The sequence below is a fragment of the Leuciscus leuciscus genome, assembly GCF_965113295.1.
Source record: "Leuciscus leuciscus genome assembly, chromosome: 2".
Taxonomy (NCBI): Eukaryota; Metazoa; Chordata; class Actinopteri; order Cypriniformes; family Leuciscidae; genus Leuciscus; species Leuciscus leuciscus.
The window spans coordinates 25,465,946-25,491,905 of NC_138726.1; the positions used below are offsets into that span (position 1 = coordinate 25,465,946).

At 37.4% G+C, this 25,960-nt stretch overlaps 2 protein-coding genes across 9 annotated transcripts in view; both read right to left on the bottom strand.

Annotated features, from left to right (window-relative positions):
* The window catches only part of hdac8 (histone deacetylase 8), a 31,815-nt gene extending 24,734 nt beyond the window's left edge, over positions 1-7,081 (bottom strand). For all 3 annotated transcript variants that reach the window (XR_014203908.1, XM_082162554.1, XM_082162553.1), the window contains exons 1-8: positions 6,871-7,081; positions 6,435-6,487; positions 6,204-6,334; positions 4,388-4,529; positions 4,018-4,130; positions 2,783-2,860; positions 1,382-1,490; positions 1,096-1,268 (exon numbers count right to left, since the gene is read on the bottom strand). Coding sequence is in view for 2 of the 3 variants with exons in the window: in XM_082162554.1 (XP_082018680.1) it covers positions 1,096-1,268; positions 1,382-1,490; positions 2,783-2,860; positions 4,018-4,130; positions 4,388-4,529; positions 6,204-6,334; positions 6,435-6,487; positions 6,871-6,984 (913 nt within the window). In the remaining variant the exon portion in view is untranslated. The remainder of the gene's footprint in view (positions 1-1,095; positions 1,269-1,381; positions 1,491-2,782; positions 2,861-4,017; positions 4,131-4,387; positions 4,530-6,203; positions 6,335-6,434; positions 6,488-6,870) is intronic.
* Positions 7,082-7,457: 376 nt separating this feature from the next.
* Positions 7,458-25,940, bottom strand: phka1a (phosphorylase kinase, alpha 1a (muscle)). 6 transcript variants are annotated; one of them, XM_082162542.1, is made up of 34 exons: positions 25,695-25,937; positions 25,377-25,519; positions 24,096-24,254; positions 23,584-23,631; positions 22,894-23,062; positions 21,664-21,746; positions 21,487-21,567; positions 20,745-20,843; positions 20,476-20,622; positions 20,324-20,377; positions 18,394-18,516; positions 17,169-17,264; positions 16,931-17,038; positions 15,616-15,694; positions 15,394-15,528; positions 15,131-15,240; positions 14,755-14,899; positions 14,573-14,651; positions 14,313-14,476; positions 13,154-13,324; positions 12,342-12,430; positions 12,106-12,251; positions 11,854-12,007; positions 11,614-11,693; positions 11,447-11,525; positions 10,508-10,637; positions 10,291-10,392; positions 10,035-10,150; positions 9,852-9,890; positions 9,455-9,508; positions 8,933-9,094; positions 8,520-8,573; positions 8,222-8,422; positions 7,458-8,112 (listed from the first exon to the last, which is right to left on the bottom strand). In XM_082162542.1, the coding sequence occupies exons 2-34, from the start codon at positions 25,452-25,454 to the stop codon at positions 7,939-7,941; spliced, it is 3,708 nt and encodes a 1,235-aa protein (XP_082018668.1). In that variant the 5' UTR covers positions 25,455-25,519; positions 25,695-25,937; the 3' UTR covers positions 7,458-7,938. The 6 variants fall into 6 exon arrangements, with proteins under 6 accessions (XP_082018668.1, XP_082018669.1, XP_082018667.1 ...); XM_082162543.1 differs by having other exon boundaries at positions 10,035-10,141; positions 25,377-25,938; XM_082162541.1 differs by having other exon boundaries at positions 25,377-25,937.
* Positions 25,941-25,960: the final 20 nt, after the last annotated feature.

The following is a 25,960-nucleotide window of genomic DNA, read 5'->3' on the forward strand; positions in this document are numbered from 1 at the left end:
GAATAGCTTGTCTGATAGGCTACAGTAGTGTGGCATAGTATCAGCACATCCTGGCTAGTGTCTGTTGCACACGGCTAGGCGAATGGGATGATGGGCCTATTTGGGAGAAAGTCCAGGGCTGTTTTTTAGCCCCAGTCCGTCCCTGAGTCCACTCCAAAGGAAGATATTTTATTTAACACAATAAACTTTCCAAAAACTACAACGAATGACTCATTTGGACAACGACGTGTTTTTTCCTGGATTTGAGAAGTCATAATGTTACTCATTTAAATAATCCCGCCCATGGAATAAACAAAAAAGGTAACGAGGCCTGGTTGAGCTGCATTAGAGAAGACAGTGTGGGCGCAGTCAAAGAGATGCTGTTTTGTCCAACCCCGTATCCAAAATGTATTTGTTTGACCTTCCAAAAGCTGACGAACTTTAGCCAACACTAGTGTTGATGTAGTGTTTACTGTAGCTTTTGTAAGCTCTCACTTTTGTAAGACTGTTCACCGCCCCTTAGGAAAATTAACCTTGGTTTTGTAATCGATTATTGTTTGTATTACCATAGTTTTCCAACAAATATAACTATTAAATTGTGTATAACATCGTATCTAAAATGTATAAGAAAATTAGAAAAAAAAAACCAGACCACTCTGAAACGTCCTGTGAAAATCAGAACTTGCAAAGTCCGTGCATGAAATTCTATTGTTTGCTAACATTAAGTCTGAATCAGGCTTGAATTTGTTTGAAAATGACGCCATCCTTAATATTTACATCCAAATAGAGTTTGTGGTTATGGTAAGGGGCGGGACATTTCCCGAACACGCGCTAATCGGTGCCAATCACAACACACTGGGTCAGCAAACCAATCACAGCACATTTCGTATTTCAGAAGGAGGGGCTTCATCGAAACAGGAACTACATGGAGCGTTCGGGCCAGACTAGGGAGAGAGGTGCTGTAATAATGTAAAATATGTGTTTTTTGAACAATCAAGCATTAAAGCATAATCTAGTACATCCCAAAAACGAAATCAAGACTTTGTAAAAGGGCACAATAGGGTCCTTTAAGAGATTAAGAGCATAATACAATTGAACAAAAACAATGACACACACCTCCTCCTAGTAGCAGAGTGGGTAACTCCCAGTCCAGTACATAGTTTAGACACTTTCCAACTCCAACGGGAGTCATATTGAAAGAGCACATGGGGTCACCCGCCATTGTGTCCGCTCCTAGTTGCATCACAACTGCTTCAGGGTTAAATAGAGCTTTTACTTCCTGCATCACACTGAGAGAAAAAAAAAGAAATGATGCTTATGTTTAAATGACACTAAGCCACAGGGACAAACAAAACATTACAAGGAACTTGATTGGATGGCTGGTTAATGGATCTTTACAGACCTGCTGAAGGTCTGGCAGTACCGATCATCACGTATGCCATCCTCAAAGGGGACGTTAACAGCGTACCAGCGTCCTTTACCCAGCCCAGTGTCAGTCACATCACCCGTGCCTTTGAAACAAATAATTGTTTCATTGTTTAATTTAATTGTTAATTGTAATATTTCACAATATTACTGTTTTTACTGTATTTTTGCAGCCTTGGTGAGCATAAACTTTTACTTACATAAACTACCCCAAACTTTTACTTTTACTTTGTACTTTCAGATCAAGCTGTTGCAAGGATATTACATACTCAAAGACAAATTTTGTTTAGCTGCTTGCTTAAGTGACTTAACTAGAATTCTTGAACACTTTGTCTCAAGGTAATTTCATGGTGAGCAGTTCATTGAAGTTTGCAAAGCATACGTTTGCTTAATCCAATTGTGTTGGGACTGCATGAACATATTTCACTGCTATTACCATACCATTGCTGGAACTGTGCAGGGGATTTCCAGTTCCCAGCATGCTATGCATAGAACTGAACTGAGAGAGACACTGTTGAAATTAAGTGTTATTTTATGTTTTTTTTTATGATGAAAAATAGGGAGGAGCTTAATGTTGTTATGTTTAGGGTTGGATTTTCGGGGGTTGCCAGAACTTGCCACTGCGGTGAAGAGCGGAGCATCTGCTAAGCGTTAATGTATATGAATAATGTATAACGTGTATGACTCAGCTTTACTCAAAGAACAATTACTGTGCAAATGCAAGTGCAGGGATCAGTCTCTTCCTCCTTGCTTTAGTAGACTGTAAAAAAAATATATAATAATTGTATGTGCTCTATTGCTACCTAGTTAAAGAGATTCAGTAAAACGAATTGAGTGATACAAACAACTGAATTGAGTAAACCGAAATACAATTAACTGTCAAACCAACCCAATTTTGACAGTAAATTTTATTGCGTTTTACTCAATTCAATCAGATTTCCACTACAAGTATCTGGAGCAGAGTTTATAGTTTAATTTAATGTTAAGAAGATCTATTCCAAGTGTGTCCACATATGAATTAATGTTTTGAATGTGTCATATTTGTAAAGGTAACCTGGCAACTGTGTGGCAAAAACAAGCCAATAATAAATCAGGTAAATAATAATTCAGTTATCTTGTAATAATTAAATATCTTGTCTTCATAGAGCATTTGCTCAGTTACCTTCCCAAGTGCTATTGTTAAACTAGTGAAGGGGCTCTCAGAGTCTCCAAGAAGCCACAGAGCTCCAGTCTCCATTATCAGCTGGGTAATCAGACTCTGGGCGCTGGAGTGGAGCCTGCAGCTCCAGCTCTGGCATGGCTTGAAACATGACTGTCAATTAAGGGAATTAAAAGACGTGCTGGTCTTCACTGAGGCGTAGAGGCATGCAGAACTAACCTGGGAAGAAGCCAGGAGAGAACTTGTGCAGAGACACTGTCATGACTTTAGAGGTGAAGCTGAAAGCGTCCTCCACACCTGGAGAGGAAACAATGCAGAAGTCCACTTAATGAGAAGGATATTAAATCACGTCCAAGGAAAAGCATACAGGAAGTGCTCTTTTGCACTGATGGATTTGTGCTCTAATTGAGAAATAAACACAACCGGTAACAGATAAATACAAACAAGGAATATGACCTATCTATACTACTATCTAAACATCTGGGTCGATGAAAAATAAAATATTCTAAAATAAAGAAAATATAACCTGGTGTAAATTATTTGAAAACCCTTCTAATAAAGGTTCAATTATATCATATTTTTAGAGACTTATTGAACTTGACACTGTCTTAAAGGGTTAGTTCAACCAAAAATGAAAATTCGGTCAGTAATTACTAATTACTGTCAGTAAAAAGTATTCTCATCGCTTGATAAACTAAAGGTTGAGCCACTGTAGTCACTTGGACTATTTTAACGATGTCTTTACTAACTTTTCTGGGCCAGCAGATGAAATTACCTAGCAGCCTATGAAGGAGTGAGCCAGCTCTCAGATTTCATCAAAAATATCTTAATTTGTGTTCCAAAGATGAACGAAAGTCTTACGGGGTTGGAACAACATCAATCCTTTCTATATAATTTTGTGTTGTATGTTTTTTCCTGCACTGACTGCAACACATGACTTTGAGCTGTATTAGCAGTTTTGTTATAAAAAAAATTAATTAAATAAAAAGAATTTGCCAGACTACCCAATGAGGTTTCTTTTAAAAAAATGCCTTTTTTTTTATGAGACTTTTTCTTCATTGTGATCAGGACAGTTGTATCACCCTAACCCCCCTGTCAAACTCAAAATGATGTTTAATTTAGAAATTAATAAAATGCTCGTCGTAGAAATGGTATATTCGTCCATTAAAATTTTTCTTTTTTTAATGCATTTTTGAATTATACTAATTTCCAATTTCCAAAAAATATGAGTGTTATTATTAAATATGGGAGTTAAAAGAAGTGTTGCGGACATTACATTTTTTTCTCTTTGTTATGTCACTGACCCATCTAACATTCACTCTTGGTATTAATGTGGATTTGGACGTCAGATATAAATTTAAAGCCAATTTGTGAATTATTTGTGGAAAAGAATGATGTTAAATGCTATTAACGACAACAGGTTGTTATGGTTATTGTTATGGAAGTGTTATTACCATCGCCATGGTGAAGGTCCACATCCACATAGAGAACCCTCTCATACTTCTCCCGCAGTTTGAGGATTCCAAGAACAGCGTCATTCACATAACAGAACCCAGATGCCTCATCCCTTACATAACAACACATATTCAATCAGATGCTCCAGTGACCCGCTGAACAATGTCCTACACAAATAAACATTCATCTATAATAAACATATTTTACAAAAACTAAACACTAAGCTCGTTTAAAAAGCTTCTGCAAACAAACTGTGACATAAAAATTTGAACTTGGTTTAAACATGCTAAAGATGACACTGGCATCTCAATGATTGATGTGGAGGTGAAACACAAGAGGGTGGGCACAAGGCCTGTTGTGCTGTATTACTTCTTGGCGTGATGCCACCCTCCGGCCCAGTTGATGGCCACATCACACTTTCCATCCAGCAGATTCTGGGCAGCAGTCAGAGTGGCTCCTCCAACAGAGGCCGCGTAATCAAAAATACCTTCCACCACCGGACAGTCATAACCTGAAAAAAAAAAAAAAAGCGTCAAGAGCGGGGTTTGATAACACAGAGAGACAATGGGATGGGGTGTAGAGAGGAAACTGAGAGGAAAGATAGTCTGTCACAGAATGGGAGGGTGAGACAGAACAATAAACACTGAGCTACATTAAAATAGCTCCTTTGGCAAGAGCTTTGTTTCCCCCTCAAAAACAACAACACTATTCTTTATCCCTGGAGATTAGTATTAAGTGTCAGTTTGTCTGGCATTTAAATTACACATGGCTGTGATCCAGTGCAAAAATTAAACACTGATTATAATAACTTGAAAGTCTGAGAAAGATTCAAGTATAATACTGCCCACTGCTGTAAGCAAGAGTGCATTGCATGAACTAGCACGAGGGACACCATTGGCTTGGTTGACTATTCCGGAAACCCACTTCTAATTCAGAGGGGTTTAAACTGGGTTCTGGGAACTCCCAGGGAAACAGAGTTAGGTGGTCTGCGAAAAATTTGAGGGAGAATAAAAAAAAAAAATTGTTTTAACTATGTTAAAAAATGGAATTTAATTTTATAAGATAAATCTTCAGCGAGCATCCGGATCCAAGTTCTTGATTCTGAGACTTTCCCTGGTATTTCTGGTATAATGATGACAAAGCCACTTATATGTGTGTGTATATATATACACATACATATACATATAAAATCAATGTTCTCAGCGACAGCCCAGAAACCTGACTGATCTAGAGAAGATCTGTGTGGAGGAGTGGGCCAAAATCCCTCCTGCAGTGTGTCTGTGCAAACCTGGTGAAAAACTACAGGAAACGTTTGACCGCTGTAATTGCAAACAAAGGCTACTGTACCAAATATTAACATTGATTTTCTCAGGTGTTCAAATACTTATTTGCAGCTGTATCATACAAATAAATAGTTAAAAAATCATATATTGTGATTTCTTTTTTAGATTATGTCTCTCACAGTGGACATGCACCTACGATGACAATTTCAGACCCCTCCATGATTTCTAAGTGGGAGAACTTGCAAAATAGCAGGGTGTCCAAATACTTATTTTCCTCACTGTATATATATGAAGTTATTTTACAATTACTTTGTCATCTTGCAGCGCACATGGAAGTTTGCTGAGGTTTAATCATTTTAATTGAACTGAAAATATCACATCAGGTTTATAAACATTAAAATGGGTAGAAAAATATACAGTCAACTTAAATTGTATTACTGCTGAGGAAATATTTTCCAGATAATATTTTAAATATAAAATCCAATTATTTAACTTTGCAAAAACAATGTTGTACTTATATCACATTATTATTTTTTATCACATAGTATAATACTATAATTGTCTTTTCACATGAAAATATATAGCTGCTTTTATATTTTAGGAATGGGTTTATCATATTTTGCGGTCCTTGGATTCAAAAAGTTTGAAAACTTTACAAAAAACAAATAGTTTATGAAAATCGGTTTATGAAGATGAAACCAAAAGCTGTGCAAATGCCAAGCGAGGCCAATCTATCTGCCTGTGCCTGATCTCAATAATGCTCTTGTGGGAGCAAATTCCTACAGCCAACATCTGGTGAAATGTCTTCAGAGCAAAAGCTGCTGGAAACAGCGAAAGGAGTCCATATTGATGAAAAATTATGCCTGATTATCTGAATTCAAGTCTATTAAAACAAGTCTCACCCAGTCCAAAGTCAACAGACTGAGGGTCATCATTGTCCCCGTCCTGGCTGATCTTGTGCAGGTGCTGCAAGTAAGAGTCTGTGTGAAACACGGCCATCTCCTCTATTGAAGCCGCATGTGGCTTTACCACCCTAAAAACCACACAAAACAGTTTCAACAACATAAACATCAGTTAACATTATTTACGTATTTAAAACATACATATTTAAATGAAAATGATGTAAACTTCACCTCATGTATTTCAATAAGCCATACGCCTCAATCAGTGAATGCACCATACTCGCCTGTGAGAGAAAGAAAGTAGTAAAGAAATTCAAGAATGTGTCTTTATATATTCCATATATATATATATATATATATATATATATATATATATATATATATATATATATATATATATATATATATATTTAACTAATTGATTGACACATTAATGTAAGCTAGTATAGTATTTACATGATATTCCAAAGTTCTTCAAAGAATACCACGGTAATATACCACGGAAGATGTCCAAAACATGGTACTTTTTCGTTAGTTCAGTCAATCGCGATTCCATTTGAATTATTTATGTCTCTATATGTAATGCGGTGAAGTATGAAGCATCAATCTGGCTGAGGACAGATGTGTGTGTTGTGTTTGGGAGTGTGAGAAGTGCAGCTCATCTCACCCGGTTTGGCACTTTGGACAGTGAGTCACATGTCTGGATGTATTCCGGACTGTAAACATACACCACACAGCGATTTCTGCTTTTATCATTATTACTGTCGCTTTTATCACTCATTTAAAATCGAACTATTAAAATCAAAGCTCCTCATAAATCGACAGAGAGCCTTGTTTCGGTGCGCTGTGGCTGTTCTGACAATGAACGTTACAACAATAACCGTTCGTTATTTCAAAATAAAAGTCCGGATTTGTTCTTTTCAAGATACTGTACTGATATTTGTCAAGATAACGTGCTGTTTTTGGATTTATTTCTGATAGGAAACAGTAAAAACTGACAAATATCTGGATAATTCAATAAAAAAAAAACGTTTATTTAAATGTCATTTTTATTCAGTTGTAATGTATTATATTAAGCAAAATAAATAAAAGTTACTATCCCATTATGGCTTCTATATAAGTATAATAACCAAACATCTACTATTGACTTGTAAAATAGCAGTAAAGACCACAAATGCTAAGCCTAAAACACATCTATACACAAGTCACGCCTCTCCATTAGTTGTGGATTGTAATTTGTAAACACACAACTCATCATATTTTATTCAGTACCTTTATTTATATGCTGGAAAATAACCAAAAAGTACAAAATTTAGTTTCATGCTTAATAGACCTAAGTCAGGATAGACGTCCATATTAAATTTCACATGGATGAAAATGAGGCTGCAAGAGATACACCTACAGTCTTTACAATGACATGCACTATAAACATACTAGATCACAAGTGATTTTCAAAATACATTACTTGTTTTACTTTCATCAACTGAATAATCTGCATTTTGTTCAATACACACTGAACACACTGTCCTCACTGGCTAATTTACATTCCTTTCACAAATTAAATATGGCGCTACCCTCACTTATAAGGTCTATGGAGAACCTATTAAAGGACTACTGAGTGACAAGACAACATCATCAAACTGAACTTCCAAAGCATGTGGTCAACAAGTTTATTCAGTCTTGTTCAAAACAGTCTATTACAATAAAAATGATACGATTTAAAAACTTCATGGTATCACTGTACGGTACAGGCGCCGCTAGGCAGAAAGTCCTGGACGTAGGTAGCCACAGCTTTAGTGAGGTAAGTCATGGTGCCATAGCGGCCACTGGGTGCAGTATCATATAGGAGCCGGCAGATGCCTGTAGAGTGATCCTTTTCTAAAATACTGTCCTCTGCACCTAGATCCTTCTGCATGATGGAGAGAGAAGAGATTTTTTTAAATATTGGTTAATAATATATTGTTGATAACACATACCATAATATATACCATAAATTCTTTTTAGTTAAATACCCATACCTGGTCCTTGAAGAACATGTCATTGGCGATGTGAACAACCTTCTCTATGTGGATGATGCTGCCAATGCTTTGTATGTCCACATCAGCCAGCATTGTAAGTACCAGGATCCCTTCCACCAGCAGCTGCCTATATTCAGGCTGAGGGACACGGTTCAGCACCCTTTCTACATGTACCGCAAACTTAATCTCACCCGGGGTCATCTGGAGAGAGGGAGAGTGGTGGAGAAGGAAATTTGCAGTCAAAGTTACAGAAAGCAATTAGCGCGACATGTTAAAGGATTTTTAAAAGGGTCCAAACCTCTCTTGTAGTAGAAGATGGAAGCACAAAGCCTTCTATTGAAAGGCCATGACACTGCGGGGAGAAGAAAAAAAAAATCATATATTTCACTATTTTGCATAAAAATATTTTGCTATCCATTATTTGAGAGTAGACAAGATCATTTGTAACTTTAATGTACGAGGCTTCCAGCATCATCGGCTTACAGTTATTTTTAGCTGTACAAAACAGCTCATTATGATGCTTGATATTGCTTATGATATTAATTATAAACTCATATTTTTACCATTTACAGCACTTGTTATTCTTCTAGGTCTCACATAATCACAGAAAATAGCTTACTTCCACGTTGCAAAATGAGGTTGATCAAGGTCAAGTATTTTTTCAAACTATTTTATATGTTATTAACATAACATTGCTTTAATTCTTCCAACCTTCTGGAGAATCTTCCAGACTTTTTGATAGAAGCCTACAGGAACTCTGTTGAGAGCACCATCAAGCCTTCTTCTGCGCAGCCACTGGCCCTGCCGACTGTCCCGGGACGCACCGACACTCACAGAGCTGTCAAACCCATCAATTGAAGGCATCCGGGACCTCTGCAAGTCACATTTTAGCACAGGTCAACAATTTGACCAATTTCTTGGTTAGTGGTATGACGTACTGTATTATTCAAGAAATGGTTTCTTCATGGCAAATAAAATGAAAATCTACTTCACAAAACTTTGATCTGGTGATTAGGAAGGCATGTGACTTCATAATTCTGGTGTTTACAGACACCAAGTTTGACTTGGTTTAATAGAGTTTAATAGAGAGTTTTAGGACTCCTACAGCACATCGGATAATTAAATTATTTTTACAGACTATTTGCACATTTTGCAGCTCTTTGTAGCCTAATCTTACCCTTCAAAAAACTCTAAGCGAAAAGTAAATATGGCTTTGAAGAACTAAGCACTTACCCCTGACTCCATTGTCCATTCACTTCCTGTGTCGAAGGATTGACCTGATAATGTCTACAAAGAGAAAAGACAGACACGGGGATGGACAGTTTTACAAACTTTCTACATGACAAAACTCTTTTGAGCCTCCTTCCACAATTATGTTCACATTACCCATGGAATTAAACACCATGCCATGCACCTTCAGACCCCGTGAAACCTGTGCATTTTTCTTTAATGTGATATCCAGATTTAAAATTAGATGTACAGTGGATTTCCTCCCATAACATTAACACATCCCATAACCAAATTGAGCAGCTGATGTCAGGTTTTCTCTTGACATTTTTGAATTGTTGAGCTTAATTTGAGATTAGACCACATTACATGAGACTGAGTCACGGCTCATTAGACACATCACCTTACTTTGGATCGACCATGACAATCGGTGATCCTCCAGCTGAAAACATTTAAACACTATTAAACATATAGAGACAAGACATAGTAGCTATAGTGTTTACACGGTTGAATTTTTCTATCTTATAATTGTGCTTTTGTAATATCTGGCTTGTATGTTTTTGGTTCTGGATGTGCAGTCGCCTACCATCTTCATGTCACTCTTCAGTTTGCTGATGCCTGCACGCTCACTCTTGGTGGCACCAACATTGCCGACCTCATGGATGGAGATGACAGGACTGGCGCCGGTCTCAACTGAACGAACTGAACAGTGAACATGCAAGCATTCAGACAACCAAACCAACCAGAGAATGCTAAATGCAATGCTAAATGTACTGACACGTATATTTTAGATTTTCCAGCTCAAAAGTACATAAAACTGTTATTTTCATGAAGTCACTCACCACTTCTCTGAACACCAAATTCTTTGCCGCTCAGAATGTGGTGGAGAAGATTCTTCAACTCAGAGGGACTCAGTTTCATTAGACTCTCGGTGGCCTCCTCACCTTCAACACATAATATATATCAAATATTATACAAACATTATAAAAAATACTATACAAACATCCTCAAATCTCCTAAAATGCAATATGAACACATGATGAATGATAAATGCAGTACCTGAGCAGTTTAGAGATTGGGCCAGCTCAGTTGCCATAACCTGAATGATGAGGCCAATCCTCAGCCGAAACATCTCACTGAACAAACTGGGTTGCGTTCTGATGATCATTGCAAGGTACACTATGATCTCCTAACACATATACAAAAACAAACATTTAGATTGAAAACAAACCTCAAAAAATATTTTATAAGCAAGGTCTGATAGGAATCAGCACACAGAATTTCACTGAAAACATTAATTATGAAATATTTTGGCTAATTTGATAATTCTTTCTTTCATCTACTGTCATAAGAGTAGTTCTATCATCTCACGATTTATCGTGTTCAAATAGTTTCCCTCCACAATCAACAGAATAAGTGAAAAAGTTCTGTGTGCTCTTGGTTAAAATATTTACATAAACTATTGGTTAAAATATTGGGGGCTTTGGATTGTTTGATTGATTTTTTGTCATAAGTCTCTTATGCTCACTTAGGCTGCATTTAGTAGATCAAAAATAAAGTTTAAATAGTAATATTGTGAAATATTTTTACATTTTAAAATAACTCTTTTATATTTGAACATATTTTAAAATGAAATGTATTAATATGATGGCAAAGCTGAATTTTCAGCATCATTACTCCAGTCTTCAGTGTCACATGATCCTTCAGAAATCATTATAATATGCTGATTTGCCGCTCAAATAACAATTCCTATTATTATCAATGTTGAAAACAATTGATCTGCTTTATATTTTTGTGGAAAACGTGATCCATTTTTTTCAGAATTCTTTAATGAATAGAAAGTTCAAAAGAAAACATTAAAAAAAAAATATTTCGTAACATTAAAAATCTTTAGTGTCACTTTTGATCAATTTAATACATCCTCACTGAATAAAAGTATAAATTCCTTAAAAAAAATCTTACTGACCACAAACTTTTGAAAAGTAGTTTGTGTGTAACCTGTGTGAGGATGGCGATAGTGATGTTGTTCTCGCTGGCTTGATCGATAAGTATGGCAAGTTGGTCAAGAGGCAAAGGCCTGCAGAGAAACATCCAGATTACACACACAATCTACCAATATTGTGCAGCGTTTCAGTGTCATCTGAGCAGGGAATATGAAAACTCACGCAGTAATAGTCTTCTCTCTGGGCTCTGGAGGTAAACCAACTGTCAAGTGTTTCTGATGGGCCAGCAAATCTGAGCAGGCCTACAAACATGACCATCAAGCAAAATACAGAACAATTCATGAAGTACATTCTGTACAATAATCTTATCCTGTGAAGTAAGAGTGCCAGTCTAACAGAAAGAGTTGTGAGAAATGCTAATAGCCGGTATTATAGTTCCTTTTACCACAAGCTTGTATTTACCCAGTCCAGTTCCTCCACTTTCTTGCGGAGCATGCCTGAAATCATACGGATGAGATCCCAGCAGCGTAGTTCTCCTGCCTTCTCATAGAGCTCCACCAGCAAACTCTTAACAGTGGTGCCGTTCCCATGCAGCTGAGTATCCCAATCCATTCCCCTGTGAGAAAACACACAACACATTAGATTTAATACAAAATAAAAACAACTCTATAGAGGTGTCCACACTCATAACTCTGATTCAAATGTGGCACTTACTTGTCTTTGAAAAGGATGAAGAGGATGTCTGCCTGATCATGAAGGCTCTCTGTGTCTTTAAGCACTTGGACTAGACCACTGTAGTCAATGCCGCCACGAGTGTCCCGAGGCAGGTTACCTTCAGAGGACATGGGCACATCTGGACTCTACAGAGTTCAATTAAACATATTAAAGAGTTTTCTGTCATCTCAGTTTTGCATTTTTAAAAGATCCTTTGTGTGTCTGCATATACACACATGACTGGTCCGTGGACCTGGGAAATCTTTTAGATTAAGCGCAGGCTGAGGGGAGCGGAAAAGCTTATTGGGAAGATACATGTGCACATCTGAAAAACAGACAAGGAACAAAAAAAGACAAGGCAAAACTGAATAGAAATGTAGACAGGCAAATGGTGTACTCTTTGCCTTGTTAGAAAAATGCCTGATTGATTTGCTTTTTCCTTAAGTTTGCCTCAATTGTTGCTTGTTCACTCAAAAATTACAATTCTGTCATCATTTAAATCGCCCTCATGTCATTCCAAACCTGTATGACATTCTTTCTTCTATGGAAAGTAAAGGACAATATTTTGAGAAATGTCTCACTGTTTTTCGGTCCATACAGTGGAAGTCAATGGTCACCAAAAAAAAGAATATATTCTTTTGCTGACATGTTTGGAACGACATGAGGGCGAGTATAGAATTGAATGAAGCGAGTATAGAATGATAGAATTTATATTTTTAGATGAACTATCCCTTTAAATGTAAAAAAGGATCAGGCTCTTGAAGCACTTTATGTGGCAGCCTGGCCATGTGAAACTACACACCTTTAAGCTTTTAACGCTTTTAATTCCATTCATGCATTCTGCCCTTTATTTCCACTGCATCTTGCCTTGTGGCCTATTTAAAAAAAAAAAAAAAAAAAAAAAATTTACTACTGCAATGATTCTATGAGCACAAAAGACCCAACTAATCAATTTTGTGATTCATTGCTGACTATTTGCCTTATCGGTTGGTTGTAGCATCCCTAAAAATTACCCTTCAACGTGTAAGAGTTCATTAGTTCAGCTCACTGTGGATTTGGAGCTCCTTGGCTTTGTTCACAAGAGACACCATCTCACGTGTCTTAGTGGCTGCAGCCTTGAAGCGACTCAGTCCTTTTGCCTCTCCCTCGACTCCGAGTCTCCGCTGAGGCACCGCTGCAGTTAACAGCTGGTCCAGGTATTGTGCTAGATCATCTTTATCTGAGAAAGAAAGGGTTAGAAAAGTCAGGATAAGAAAGAAAGAGACGAGAGAAACAGAGATTGTTGGGTTGGAGGTGGCGATGAGCAGCAAGATGCTCAAGTAAAACAGTTTGCAATGCACCAAAACAGAACTGTTTGTGTGACATTACAGCCTGCAGTCTAAAGGTGATGATACACATGGAAACTTTTTGAGCAATGTTGCTGGGCAATTTTGCCGTCAACGGGCAACCAGGTGAGACAGAGCCCATGACCGATCTAAAGTATCCAAATAGAAATTTGTAGCCCATTCTCAATGGGAAAGTGCCCAAGGAACATTACTCAAAAAAGTTGCCCCGTGTATCATCACCTTAAGGGTAAATGCATTCCTTGAAGAATCATTCAAGCTTGATAATGCAGATTATTAGTTTTTTTTTCATTTCCATTTAATTTCTTACAGGAATTTGAAAAAAAAGGAAGTAATATAAACAATGCAAGAATCTATTACAACATGATGCGGTTTTCACACTGCAAGTGCTCACTGCAAATGATCAACATAAAAATAACACATTTTGCAATGATGGTGGAGAAAAAAGTCTAAGATGCCAAAGTAAACCAGAAGAGTTGAAGGTCAGAGATGTTTAAATGTTTTGTCCAGCAAATTCTACATTATAAAAACTGTTAAGGTCATTTAGTGTACTTAAAATCCATTACACAAACTCTCCCCAAAAGATCAGACTCAAAACATCAAAATAAATCAAATGTGGGACCATTTATGCAAAAATTTAGCCTAGGCATAAAATCAATGTAAAATTAGGGAAGAGAAAAATTATTAAAAAATAACTAATTCATTAGAAAACAAAAGGAACAGAGAGTTTACTAATGTGAGCTATTTAAATCACAACCCTACATCAAGGACTTCAACTCACATTACCAACATCAGTATCTGACCATTTCAAAAGTCATTGTCAAACAAAATCTCTTTGCCAGAATATTCTTTCTTTACCCTTACCATCACTGAAGTTCAGGTCATGCACAGCACCACTAAAGTAGCTGTCCTCAACATCATCATCTTCATCCCAGCCCCTACCGGAGCGTGTCTTACCACTATCGAGGAAGCTCAGATGAGCACAACAAGACGTGGTCACAAACTCAGATAACTTTCCAGTCTGGATCCTAGCAAAATTGAGAGCAGCAAGCAAGTGAGCGGAGACTGCCCTTGAATGTGTATTGTTGATGACATGATATTTATTTACATCCTCATTATCTGACCTTGCCCCTCCAAAGTAGCCATCCTGAAGCTTCTTAAGTGTGGCCAGCACAGCAGGTTCCAAGTCTGTGTGGTCATGGTCTAAGAAGTTACACACACAAAAATTAGGAAAAACCTGCACACTTCAAATTTAATATTGTTTTCCGTTGACCCTACATTACCAGAGGCACCAGTTTTTACTCACTAAGCATGGTCTGGGAAACAGGAAAGGTGACGGTAGGACGGCCAGTCATCCTCCAGCGAGAAGACAAGTAAGACAGGTCAGTGCGCAACATTTCCACGATCATCTTGTTGTCCAGGGCCAGATAGAACTGCTGATGATCTATGAACTACAGTACAGCAATGTGACAAACCCAGAGACATGAAGTAATGTGAAATCATGTGAAAAGAAAGAGAGAAGACAAAAAACATTTGGCCTTTAGGGTATATTTTAAAAGCTTTTTGTGGGTCATTTCTGCCTCACCAACTTATTTTTATATAACTTCTGCTGGGTGATAAGCAGTGGCTCTCTAAGTCAACATAAGGCTCAAACATGCCTAGTTCAGCACATTATGATGAACCTGAGGTGTGAAGCTAAAGATGGTGTTGCGGATGATGTAAAGCTTGGAGGTTCCCAACACGCCAATCCTACGGTAAGGTCTGCCGGTCAGCCCCAGTCTCTCATTACGCCCTTGGAGAAAAGCAAATACACACATGCACCCTAATTACATGAAACAAGTATTTGTGTCTACTAAAAATATAGTTGACTGTCAAAAGCAATAGCGTGTTTTTGCATTTCTTCATACTAGTATCAAGTGAGACTTTATAGTGTACCACTTCGTACCTAGTCTGGCATAAATGTGGCTGAGAACCCGAGATGGCTGCACTCTGATAGGGTGTATGTCTCCCACTGTCTCCACATCAATCCCATTCTTCTGCAGGAGCGCCTTAATATCTTCATTCTCAGCAAGGACGGACACTTATCAGAACAAAATGCAAACATCAAGATGAATTTTAACCATGCAATGCATCACATGTGCTATTGGTAAAAAAATTTGAAAAATACCTTGAACAACAACATCCGGTTTAGGGATGGTTGAGAACCTGCGGTTTAAAGGGTCTATCTCTCCAGGAGCCAAAAACCCCTGAAATGGATAGGAAAGGTAGAGGTGTTTGTCATACTCCCCCAAATATAACTTGGTACGAAAGATCGCGTTAACCGAATATTTTAAGTCATTGACTGATTTTTTTTTTTAGCAGTGACTGAAAAATATCGGAAGGCCGTCCATTTTGACAGATTATACTGAGGGTGATCTACTCTAACTTGTAACTGTAATTCCCATCCCTGTCCAGTTGGTGGCCACTGGTGCAGAAGGAGGGCATACTGCAAATAAATAAATGCACAATCTAGTCTATAGGCTCAACCTTTAAGTTAAAGGCACACTATGCAAGATTTGTACCTTAATATAACAGCTTCTAAATTATTTAGATGGTAAACAAACTCGTAGTAGGGCGAATCATCCCGATAGCAAAGCAGGGGGGAGCATAATCATGTCTTCCACATGGCAAAACCAGCAATGCAAGTTTGAGAGGTGGCGCCCCGACAAATCTTGCGAGAATCACGACTTGCTTTACGGCATGACGTCACGTACATCAACAACATATGAAGCAGCCTCTATGGAAGAAACTAGCACGCATTTCAGACGTGAATCACTCTAGGGGTCGCTGTTTGAGAAAAACGGAAACTGCATAGTGTGCCTTTAATTATAGTTTTTTTCCGTTCACATTCTTAAAAAAATTAATCAAATGTCTTATCATTAAAATATGAAAATTAAAATGAAGGGTAATTATAGATTAAGATGGAATTTTTACGACCCTGTCCATCAAAATGACAATGAGAAAGTCTAACGCAACTACAGTAGTGCTTGTTACAAAGCTTTCAAAGTATCCGATTGTTAAGTCTGACGTCACGCGTGACGTTTAGCCTTTTCCGGGTCCAAGCGCTCCTATCGTCCAGAAATAACAATGGTGGAACCTGTACATTTATTTACGATCACGTCCTTCTTAGTGAGGCACCCTTGGCGGTCAAAAAGGGTTTAAATTCCTTTAACACCAACAGAGTGGTTAGTGTAGCTCATCACTCAGGTGGCATAATTAAGGGTAGAGTCCAGGCATCAATGAAAAAGAAGATTTACGAGGTTGACACGGGACACAGCACTGCGGCAGCATTGTAAAAACACTCAATAATAACCAAAACACTAGCGAAAGCGGTAGGTAGGTAGAGAGGACCTGGACTTTGGACCCGGAAAGAGTATTATCGGAGAGTGGTTACGTCACGACTTAACAACCGAATAGCAAAGACATGACCTATAACCTCTCACCTCTGCCAAAAGGCTGCCCAGAACATAAAGGGACTGGCCCCACTTCAGAGGGCACTTTCCCATTGGGATCCTCTCCACCGTGTGAGGATTAACATACTCTTCATCCACCTGAAATAATGGTAATTAAAAGTATAAAAAGCTAATTTCATCTGAATTTAATCTGAGTTGACATGAATCCAGTGAAATTTCACTGATATTCCATTTTTTGTTTAAAAAAATCAATTTAATAGTGTCTTACCTTATCAGGAGGAACACTATAGAGCTCAGGCAGCAGCCGTATACCATCTTTCTGTTTGATCATGATACCTTCCAGAGCTTCTCGATACTCCTGAACCTGAGAGGACAGAAATTAGCAACACAACCTTGAGAACATCTTGTTTGACTTATTTTTAACCTCCAGAAAGTCACTCTTAAGCTTTGCCTTTGCTTAAGTCTTTACAGTAGCTACCAGAAGCCTCCTGAATTCTCTCCAATCCACTTAAGGCTGAAATAAACTACACAACTTTTACCATCAGATTTTAAAACACTAGGCATCCTACATGTGACTGTAAATGGTTACAGAAATGTGCATCATACACTAAATGACTGAGAATCACATACTACCAGACTTTAAAGTCATTCTGCATCATTACAACACACTTCACAAAACAACCTCATTGCTAGAAGATACATGACAAATGAAAACAATAATATTGTTTTCATTTGTCATGTATCTTCTAGCAATGAGGTTGTTTTGTGAAGTGTGTTGTAATGAGTTGTTGGGTATCAAACATGTTTGATATTTTAAGCCAATTTTAGAACACATATTATTATACCCAACAACTGGACAGAATTTTAGCCTGAAGCTTTAAAAAGTGATAAAATGTCTATATCACATACTGTACTATGCAGCTGCCTGTGAAATCTTTCAACTCCAACTGCCCAAAATCTGCAGACTGGATTTAACTAGCATTGGCTCCTCCAGACTGCAAATTGGGGCAAAAATCTGTGCAAAAGTTGTGTAGAGCCTTTACTAGTATAACTAACTAACTAAATGTAACTTTAACCTTACAGCAACAGTACCTACACTATGGTTGCAATCACATTAGCATCTGTACTAGCCCTTGCCAGAATCTTAGTATTTTGGTGATTTCAGTATCTTTAGCTAAATATTTAGCCAATTGACAATTAAACAACTTATGCAAAATATATAATGTAATAGGTTTGATTAGAAAACATCTGAACAAAGTGTACTAAAGAATAGTCAAGTCAAGTATATTTGTATAGCGCTTTTCACAATACAAATAGTCAAACAATTCCGTAGCACTCAATGCTTTGTTTGCTAATAATATTCTAGCTCTCTTTTGGCTAACCCTGGTAGAAATGTAGGGTAGAAATACCCTTAATTTTGATCATAATCTTTCATATTTCAAGAATGAGATGGATTAAAAAATAATGAATGTAGGTAAAAATCATCATTTTACCTGCTCTGGACTGTTGATGAAGATGCCATCCAAGATTAGGTAGGTCCAAAAAAGTGGCCACTCGCATTCAATGTTTTCAAAAAGCTTCAGCTCAGCAGATTCATAGTACAGCCTGTTGGGGTCCTATTGGGAAAAAAGGTCATGCATTTGAAAAGTACGATCAACTTAGTTCATTTAATGCATAATTAGAGAGACAAAAGTTACACAGCTACATATTTACATTTCTGTAATAGTTCTTAATATTCAATGTAATATTTAATGAATTTGCTGCTACATATTATAAAGTATCTGTACAACCCCATTTCCAGAAAAGTTTGTTTTTGTAAAATGCAGTAAAATCATGAATCTGTGATTCGTTAATTCTCTTAAACCTTTATTTAACTGACAAAAAAAAAAAAAAAAAAAAGATTTCCATTTTTTTCACTCACCAACTTAATTGTACTATGTAAATTTATATATGAAGAGTTCAGATGCAAAAGCCTCTAAATGCCATCTGAAATTTTCTTATAGAATGATCATTTTTATCAAGCTTGTATATTTAAGTTCAGTAATTTCACTTAAAAGACAATTAATAGGTTTATTATTAAGCCATTTAAGTGAAATTATTGAATTTAAATATACGAGCTTGATAAAAATGATCATTATATAAGAAAATTTCAGATGGCATTTAGAGGCTTTTGCATCTGAACTCTTCATATATAAATTTTTTTTAATTTTGCGACACACTACAAAAGATTTGGGACATGTTTACCACTGTATCACCTTTTTAAAACATTTGGGAATTGAAGATACTAAATGCTGGAAGTGGAACTTTTGCCTAATTTTGCCTGATACAAGACAGCTGCTCAATAATCCATGGTCGTCGTCGCCTCCTTTTCATGATGGGCCATACATTTTCAATAGGAGCAAGATCTAGACTGCAGGTGTAGAGTGTCTACGAAACCACTCTGCTGTTGCACGTGCAGAATAAGGCCTGTCATTGTCTTGCCCTAATAACCATGGACTTCCTAGGAAAGATGTCATCTTGATGTCTCTGTATAATCCCAATATATGCCTCCGTGTCAGTGGTACCTTCACACACACGCAAGTCACCCATGCTGTTTGCACTGATGCACATCCATACAATGACAGATGTTTGCTTTTGCACCTGTCGCACCTGGACCTGGATGGTCCCTTTTGTCTTTGGGACTGAGAACCCGATGTCTGTTTTTCCCAAAAACAAGGTGAAACGTGGACTCATCGGATCACAGCACACATTTCTTCTGTCTTTTGGACCGTCTGAGATGAGCACGGGCCCAGAGAACTCAGTGGAATCTCTGCAAAGAATTGACGCATAGGTTTCTCTTTGCATAACAACGATTCAAGTTGCTTTTCTTGATGCAGCGGCAGACTGCATTAAGTAAACGGTTTTTCAAGGTACTCCCGAGCCCATGTGGCTGTATTTAACACAGTAGCATGACGGATTCTCATGCAATGCCATCTGAGGGTCACAAAAATTCCTGCCTTGCCCTACTGTACTGAGATTTCACTGGATTCCCTGAATCTTTTCACAATATTATGTGTATGATAGATGGTGAAAGACCAAAATTCATTGGAATCTTGCATTGAGATATGTGATTTTTGAATTGTTTTTTATAATCTTTTCCCTTTTATTTGACCTTTGTCTCAACTCAAGTGTGTTGCAGCCATCAAAATATTTGTTTAAATATATTTACAAAATACAATTAATTTGGTCATTGGAAACGTTGGAAATCTTTGTACTTTTGTCAGTTAAATAAAGGTTTAAGAGAATTAACTAATCACAGATTCTTGATTTTATTGCATTTGACAAAATGTCCCAACTTTTCTGGAAATGGGGTTGTATAAACAGAAAATTATCCAATAAGATGTAAAGTGTGACCTAATTTGTCTGTGTATTGGATATACTGACCTCTTTAGGAGTTTTGTGGCCATCTCTAAGGAAACGACAGCAGCCATATCTTCCCTACAGACAAGAAATGCAAGTAAAAGGAATAAACCACCCTAGTGTCAGAGACAGACGGCTGTTAAACAAGTTCCTCATGTCGGAGATCAAGTTCTGACCTGGAGCTTGGAGATGATTTCCTCTTTAGTGATATTGACTAACTCCATGTCTTCCACAGCAAAGGCTGGATATGAAATGATGGACAGGAGCCCAGCATCCACCTCTTTAGATGTCGAAGCTCTGGGTAACAAGGAGCTCAGAATGGACTGAGAGAAATATGTGGTTGTAGGTAGATGGTAATCATTTTAATCTTTTTTTTATTAAGCATGCTGATGCTGAAAAACAATGCATAGGAAAATCCAAAGCACTGGAATATCTATAACCTCACCTGACAGTGCTGGATATCATCTGCTAAGGCATGAACCACAGAGTCAGGTCCCCCTTTGGCCCCAAATAAATTCAAGTCATCTAGGGCTTCAAGTGCTGCCTGCAGTTACAAAGGGTCCATTCAGGGACTGTTACAGTATTTTGTCCTAGCAAGAATCTCAACTCAATAGTCAGAACAAAGCCTATATTTATTCACTGTGAATTGAAATTCAGGGCCACAGACTACAAATTAGGCATAGTCTTCTCTGCCAGAGATTATCTTCACTCTAATGTTTAGTGTTTTATCACTGAGGTTGCCACAATTTAATTCGTAATACTTATTTTCTGAATTCAAATGGGTACATTGTATCTAATGAGGTTAAGGGCTAGTTCCTTGCCCTTAAAATGGTACTCTGTCTTCTCTGACAGAGAACAACCAGAACCATTCTTCTCTGAGAAAAGTGTCGCAAGAGGAACAAATAGAACTGACACAAGCTTGCAGGGTAAGTTGGGAAGGAACATTAATACCAGAGAGGCCATATAGAGGTTACACTGGGTTATGTTCATCGGAGACGTTAATAGACAGTGTTCATGAGCACACAGTGTGAACCCCCTCCCCATGCCAGTCTGAGAGTTCTCAGCTGCTCGGAGAAGGACTGACAGCATTATGTGGAAATGAGTGTGCGAGAAAGAGAGAGAGCGAGAGAGAGAGAGAGACAAAAAGAAGGACAGTTCATTTGTTTATTTTGTTTCATTAGACTCACTTTAGCCATCCCGATTGAGCTGGCATTGAGCTCAGGGATCCCCTGATTGGTTTTGTCTCCTCTCTCCCACATCCCATAGTCCTGAACAGTAATAGGAGAAAATTTCAGTCACAGACACACAGCGCCTCACAGCTAAAACATATATAAGGCCTAAATGATGAATACTGAGAGACTTACAGCCACTTTGTAAGCAGCTTCAATGTAAAACATCAGATTTTGGACCACATCCACCTCATCCTGAGTGTACACTATGTGCAGCCCTAAAAGGACATAAGGCACAGCAAAGGATATATGTGGGAGAAGTTAATACCGGGCTGAAGTAAACTGACAGCAGCCAATCAGATTCTTGGACTACTCTTCTCACACTGCTGTTGTCAATGACTAGTTAATCTAGTTAGACATGTACTTAAGTCTAGGGCCACACAATTCCAGCAAAAATCTATTAATTGTTGGTTATTTTTCTTTAATTTTGATTAATAGAATTGAAGGGATAGGTCACTCAAAAATTTTATTTCTGTTATCAATTACTGACCCTCATGTTGTTCCAAACCCATACAACTTCAGAAATCAAATGAAGATATATTTAATATTCTCTTATCATTTTTGTCCATCCATTGAAAGTCCATGCAACCGAAGTTTTCAAGTTTCAAAAACTTCATAATGTGATCCATATGAATTGAGCAGTTTAATCCTGTGTCTTCTGAAGAGACACAATTATTTCATATGATGAACCGATTAAATTTAGGCTATAAACACTGATCAATGCACATAAATAGAGCACATCAAATATGGTAAATGGAAGCACAAATGTGCTTGTTTAAAAAGACAGAGCAAACCTTGTTGGTTCTTGAACATCAAAGCAAGCACACTGCAACCGTGTCTTAAACCACTCAATTAATATGGATTACTTTTACAATCTTTCAATTAACTTTTTGTGTAAGAGTAAAAGTTTTGGTGTAATGGACTTTTTAAATGGAGGGACAGAAATTTCTATAATTTCAGCAGGGAGGAGGAGGAGCTCTGGGAGGTTAAAGGAGGAGCAACGACAGTGAAAGATGAGAGAGGACCAGGCCTGGACTATTTATGTTGTGTTTTATGTTTTAACTGTTACAAATTTTACGTCATCTTACCTGAATGCATTAATATAGTCATAATAACATGAGCCAACAGAAGAGAAAAAGTGATCAGCGTGATTGATATTCAAAATGGTAAGCAAGCGCTGCTTGTCCTTTTGGGGTGTTCAAGCGCAGTTTTTTGGCCGAGACGTAGCTGACGAGAGGCGACAACACAGTCGGCTTTCGTCGCCACTAATTCTTTGACGTAGGCTTGGTGTGTCCCAGGTTTAGAGGAATAACTGAGTGCCCTTAATGTCACGTTATGCAAGCTCTAAAGCAAGACCTGGAGTACCTGAGGCAGTCATCTGAGCCAGGAAGAGCAGGTAAACGGAGGTAGCGTCGAGCTGGAGATGCCCCCATTCCCGGTCACCCACCACAGTGGCACAGGTCTGAATGCTATACTTGGCATGAAGGCTGTCCAAAGTGCTCTTACTGTATTTAAACTTCTCAACTTTGTCCAGCTGTGGGGGGACAAGAGAGAACACTTCAGAGCACTTCAGACAAGTGGTAATTTGTGTTATTATTAATATTGTGAATTAGATAACACTTTATTTTGATGGTCCCCAAACAGAGATTCTATAAGTAACGTTGCACCTACATGTCAGCTAACTATAAGTAGAGTATTAGTAGACTGTCTGCTTAATATCTGCTAACACTTTATTTTGGTGTTCCCCAACAGACATAACTGACTATAAGTTACTTCACAAGTACGTCAACTTATTCTACTAATCCCAACCCGAACCCTAACAGTCTACTATAATCAACTAATACTCTAATGAGAGTTAGTAGACATCTAGGTGCAACTTTACATATAATCAATAGAATGTCTAAAAGTGAATCAAAATAATGTGTAGCCGTAGATTATTACAATTTAAATTAACCGTTTTCTTTTATATTATATTTTAACATTTATTCCAATAATTGCAAAGCTGAGTTTTCAGCAGCCATTACTCTACTTTTCATCGTTAATAGCTGATGGTACCTGTCGCATGATGCATTGAAGAAGTGCCCTCATTAATTTTACCACACTCTGAAAGAAGAAAAACAGAGATCAGTGCACACAGACTGCCTCCAAAAACAACACTTGGAACAGGCTCAACTGTGACCTTTCGGCTCATCGTTTAATAGCACAGGCAAGAGTAACATGACACTTCTGAGCCCACTGTAAAGAGACAGCTTAGGTACACTGATACATACACACATGGGGCATGAAAAGACAACTGACCTTTCTTTTTTTTGGGGGGGGGGTGAATATTTTGGTGTGGCGTCTAATTTAAGATCATTCGAATGAAGATTATTCAACAGTTGTTACAGTTTACTCAAGTGATCACAGATCTTCATCCAGTCGAACATATTGAGTTTGTTAGTTTTGTTGACTATTCTGGGTTCTCTAGCATATATGTCCTCATGAACAAATGTTGTTACTGAACAAATATCTTAAAAGTTGTAATGGATTAATAAAACAAAAACAACATATCCCATCCCAGGTTGTACCTGCTCAAGCTCATAGGCTTTAGCCTTGTCTTCATCGCGGTCTGCATTCTTCCTGTAGGCCAAACTAAGAGCCCAGACAGACAGGATGCTGTAGACATTGTCCCTCACCCAGGCATCAGGCTGCTCTTTGCTTGCTGGTAACAGACCTGTAACTGGGTCCTACAAGTTACCAATAGAGCTAGTTAAAATGATTAATAGCTACATGATAAATCTGCTCTGCCATTGCACACTATCTAACTAATCAAGAAGCAAGAATTACCTTTACCACATACAGTAATACATAGTATATGTAAAACTATATTTTAAGTAAATTAATACATTTATTCAGAAATGATGCATTAAAGCAAATTGAGGCATTTATAAAGTTACAAAAACAATTCAATCTTTCTATTAATCAAAGAATCCTGAAAAAAATGTATCACAGTTTCCACAAGAATATTAAGCAGCACAACTGTTTTCAACATTGATAATAGTAAGAAAGGTTTCTTGAGCAGCAAATCAGAATATTAGAATGATTTCTGAAGGATCATGTGACACTGAAGACTGGAGTAATGATGCTGAAAATCCAGCTCTGCCATCACAGGAATAAATTACATTATAGAATATATTAAAACAGAAAAAAGTTATTGGATATAGCAATAATATTTCACAATTTTACTATTTTTACTGTATTTTTATCAAATAAATGCCACCTTGGTGAGCCTAAAATACTTTTTTTTGAAACAATCTTACTGACCCAATTTTTTTTTACAGTGTAGCCTAATGCACCTGCATCAAAAGTTTTTGCCCTGGAATTTATTTTCATGGGTATTTTTTCTTTTCTTTATCTTTATGAAGGGCGGTATATTATTTGTAACCATATAAATCACATAACGTGTTTTATTTATGTCAAATACTCAAACTGAATTTTGAATTAGTAAATAAATAGCACAGATAAATAAATAAATTAATTAACAGATTTACAGGATTAAGTAATTGGACGATTTTGTCACTTTTCGGTGTCTATTTTTGCACCAGACCCTGGTCAAACTCTGGGCCTGAAATACCATACACATGATGTAGATTGTATTATACATTTTATTTATACAAGTGTTTGGTTGTTTGTTCTTAACAAAACACTAAAAACACTTAACTGCAATATTTTTCTATAATGTACATGAATACAGATCCAAGAACTAAGCTAGATCAAAAATGTCTACTACAAGAACTTCAATGAATGAAGGCATGGTTAGTGAAAACAAGCTTTTTAGGGAAGCATCAGTGTAGAAATGAAACACTCACTTGATGACGCAGAATAGTCTGATGAACTATCCGCGCGTAGTTGTCAAGTTTAACTCCAGAATTGCTGCGACTCCTCATTTTAGTGCCTAACAGTTAGCTGTTTTGCGTAAAACCTTTAAGCTTCAGAAACCGCCAACATCCTCCTGCAATAAAACAATGTGGACATTAAGAACAGGAGGCGAGCTGAACGAATTTGAAACCAAGGTGTCAAGGGGCTGCATGTCATGTAGGGACGCACGCGGCTCGCGCTGCATGACTAAACTACAAAACGTGTTATTCCCGACAAAACTTGCGTAGATTCAGTAAACATAAACAAACCTGATCACGTAAGGGCAAAATCCGGAAGGAAAGTAAATTACTCATGCACACTCGCGAGTTACAGTCAGTTGGGAGGATCTTCCGACTTTTCAAAATAACAGTGAGCTCAACTTATATAATGTATAGCGACACACCTTTAAAAGCATGTCAGTTTATGAACAAGTCTGAAAAAGCGAGCTTGAGATCTTGAAGTAAGTGGAGCAAAAACTTTCACCTCAAAGAATGTAGTTAGGCTACACATCTTGTTATAAAGAAAAACGTCATAT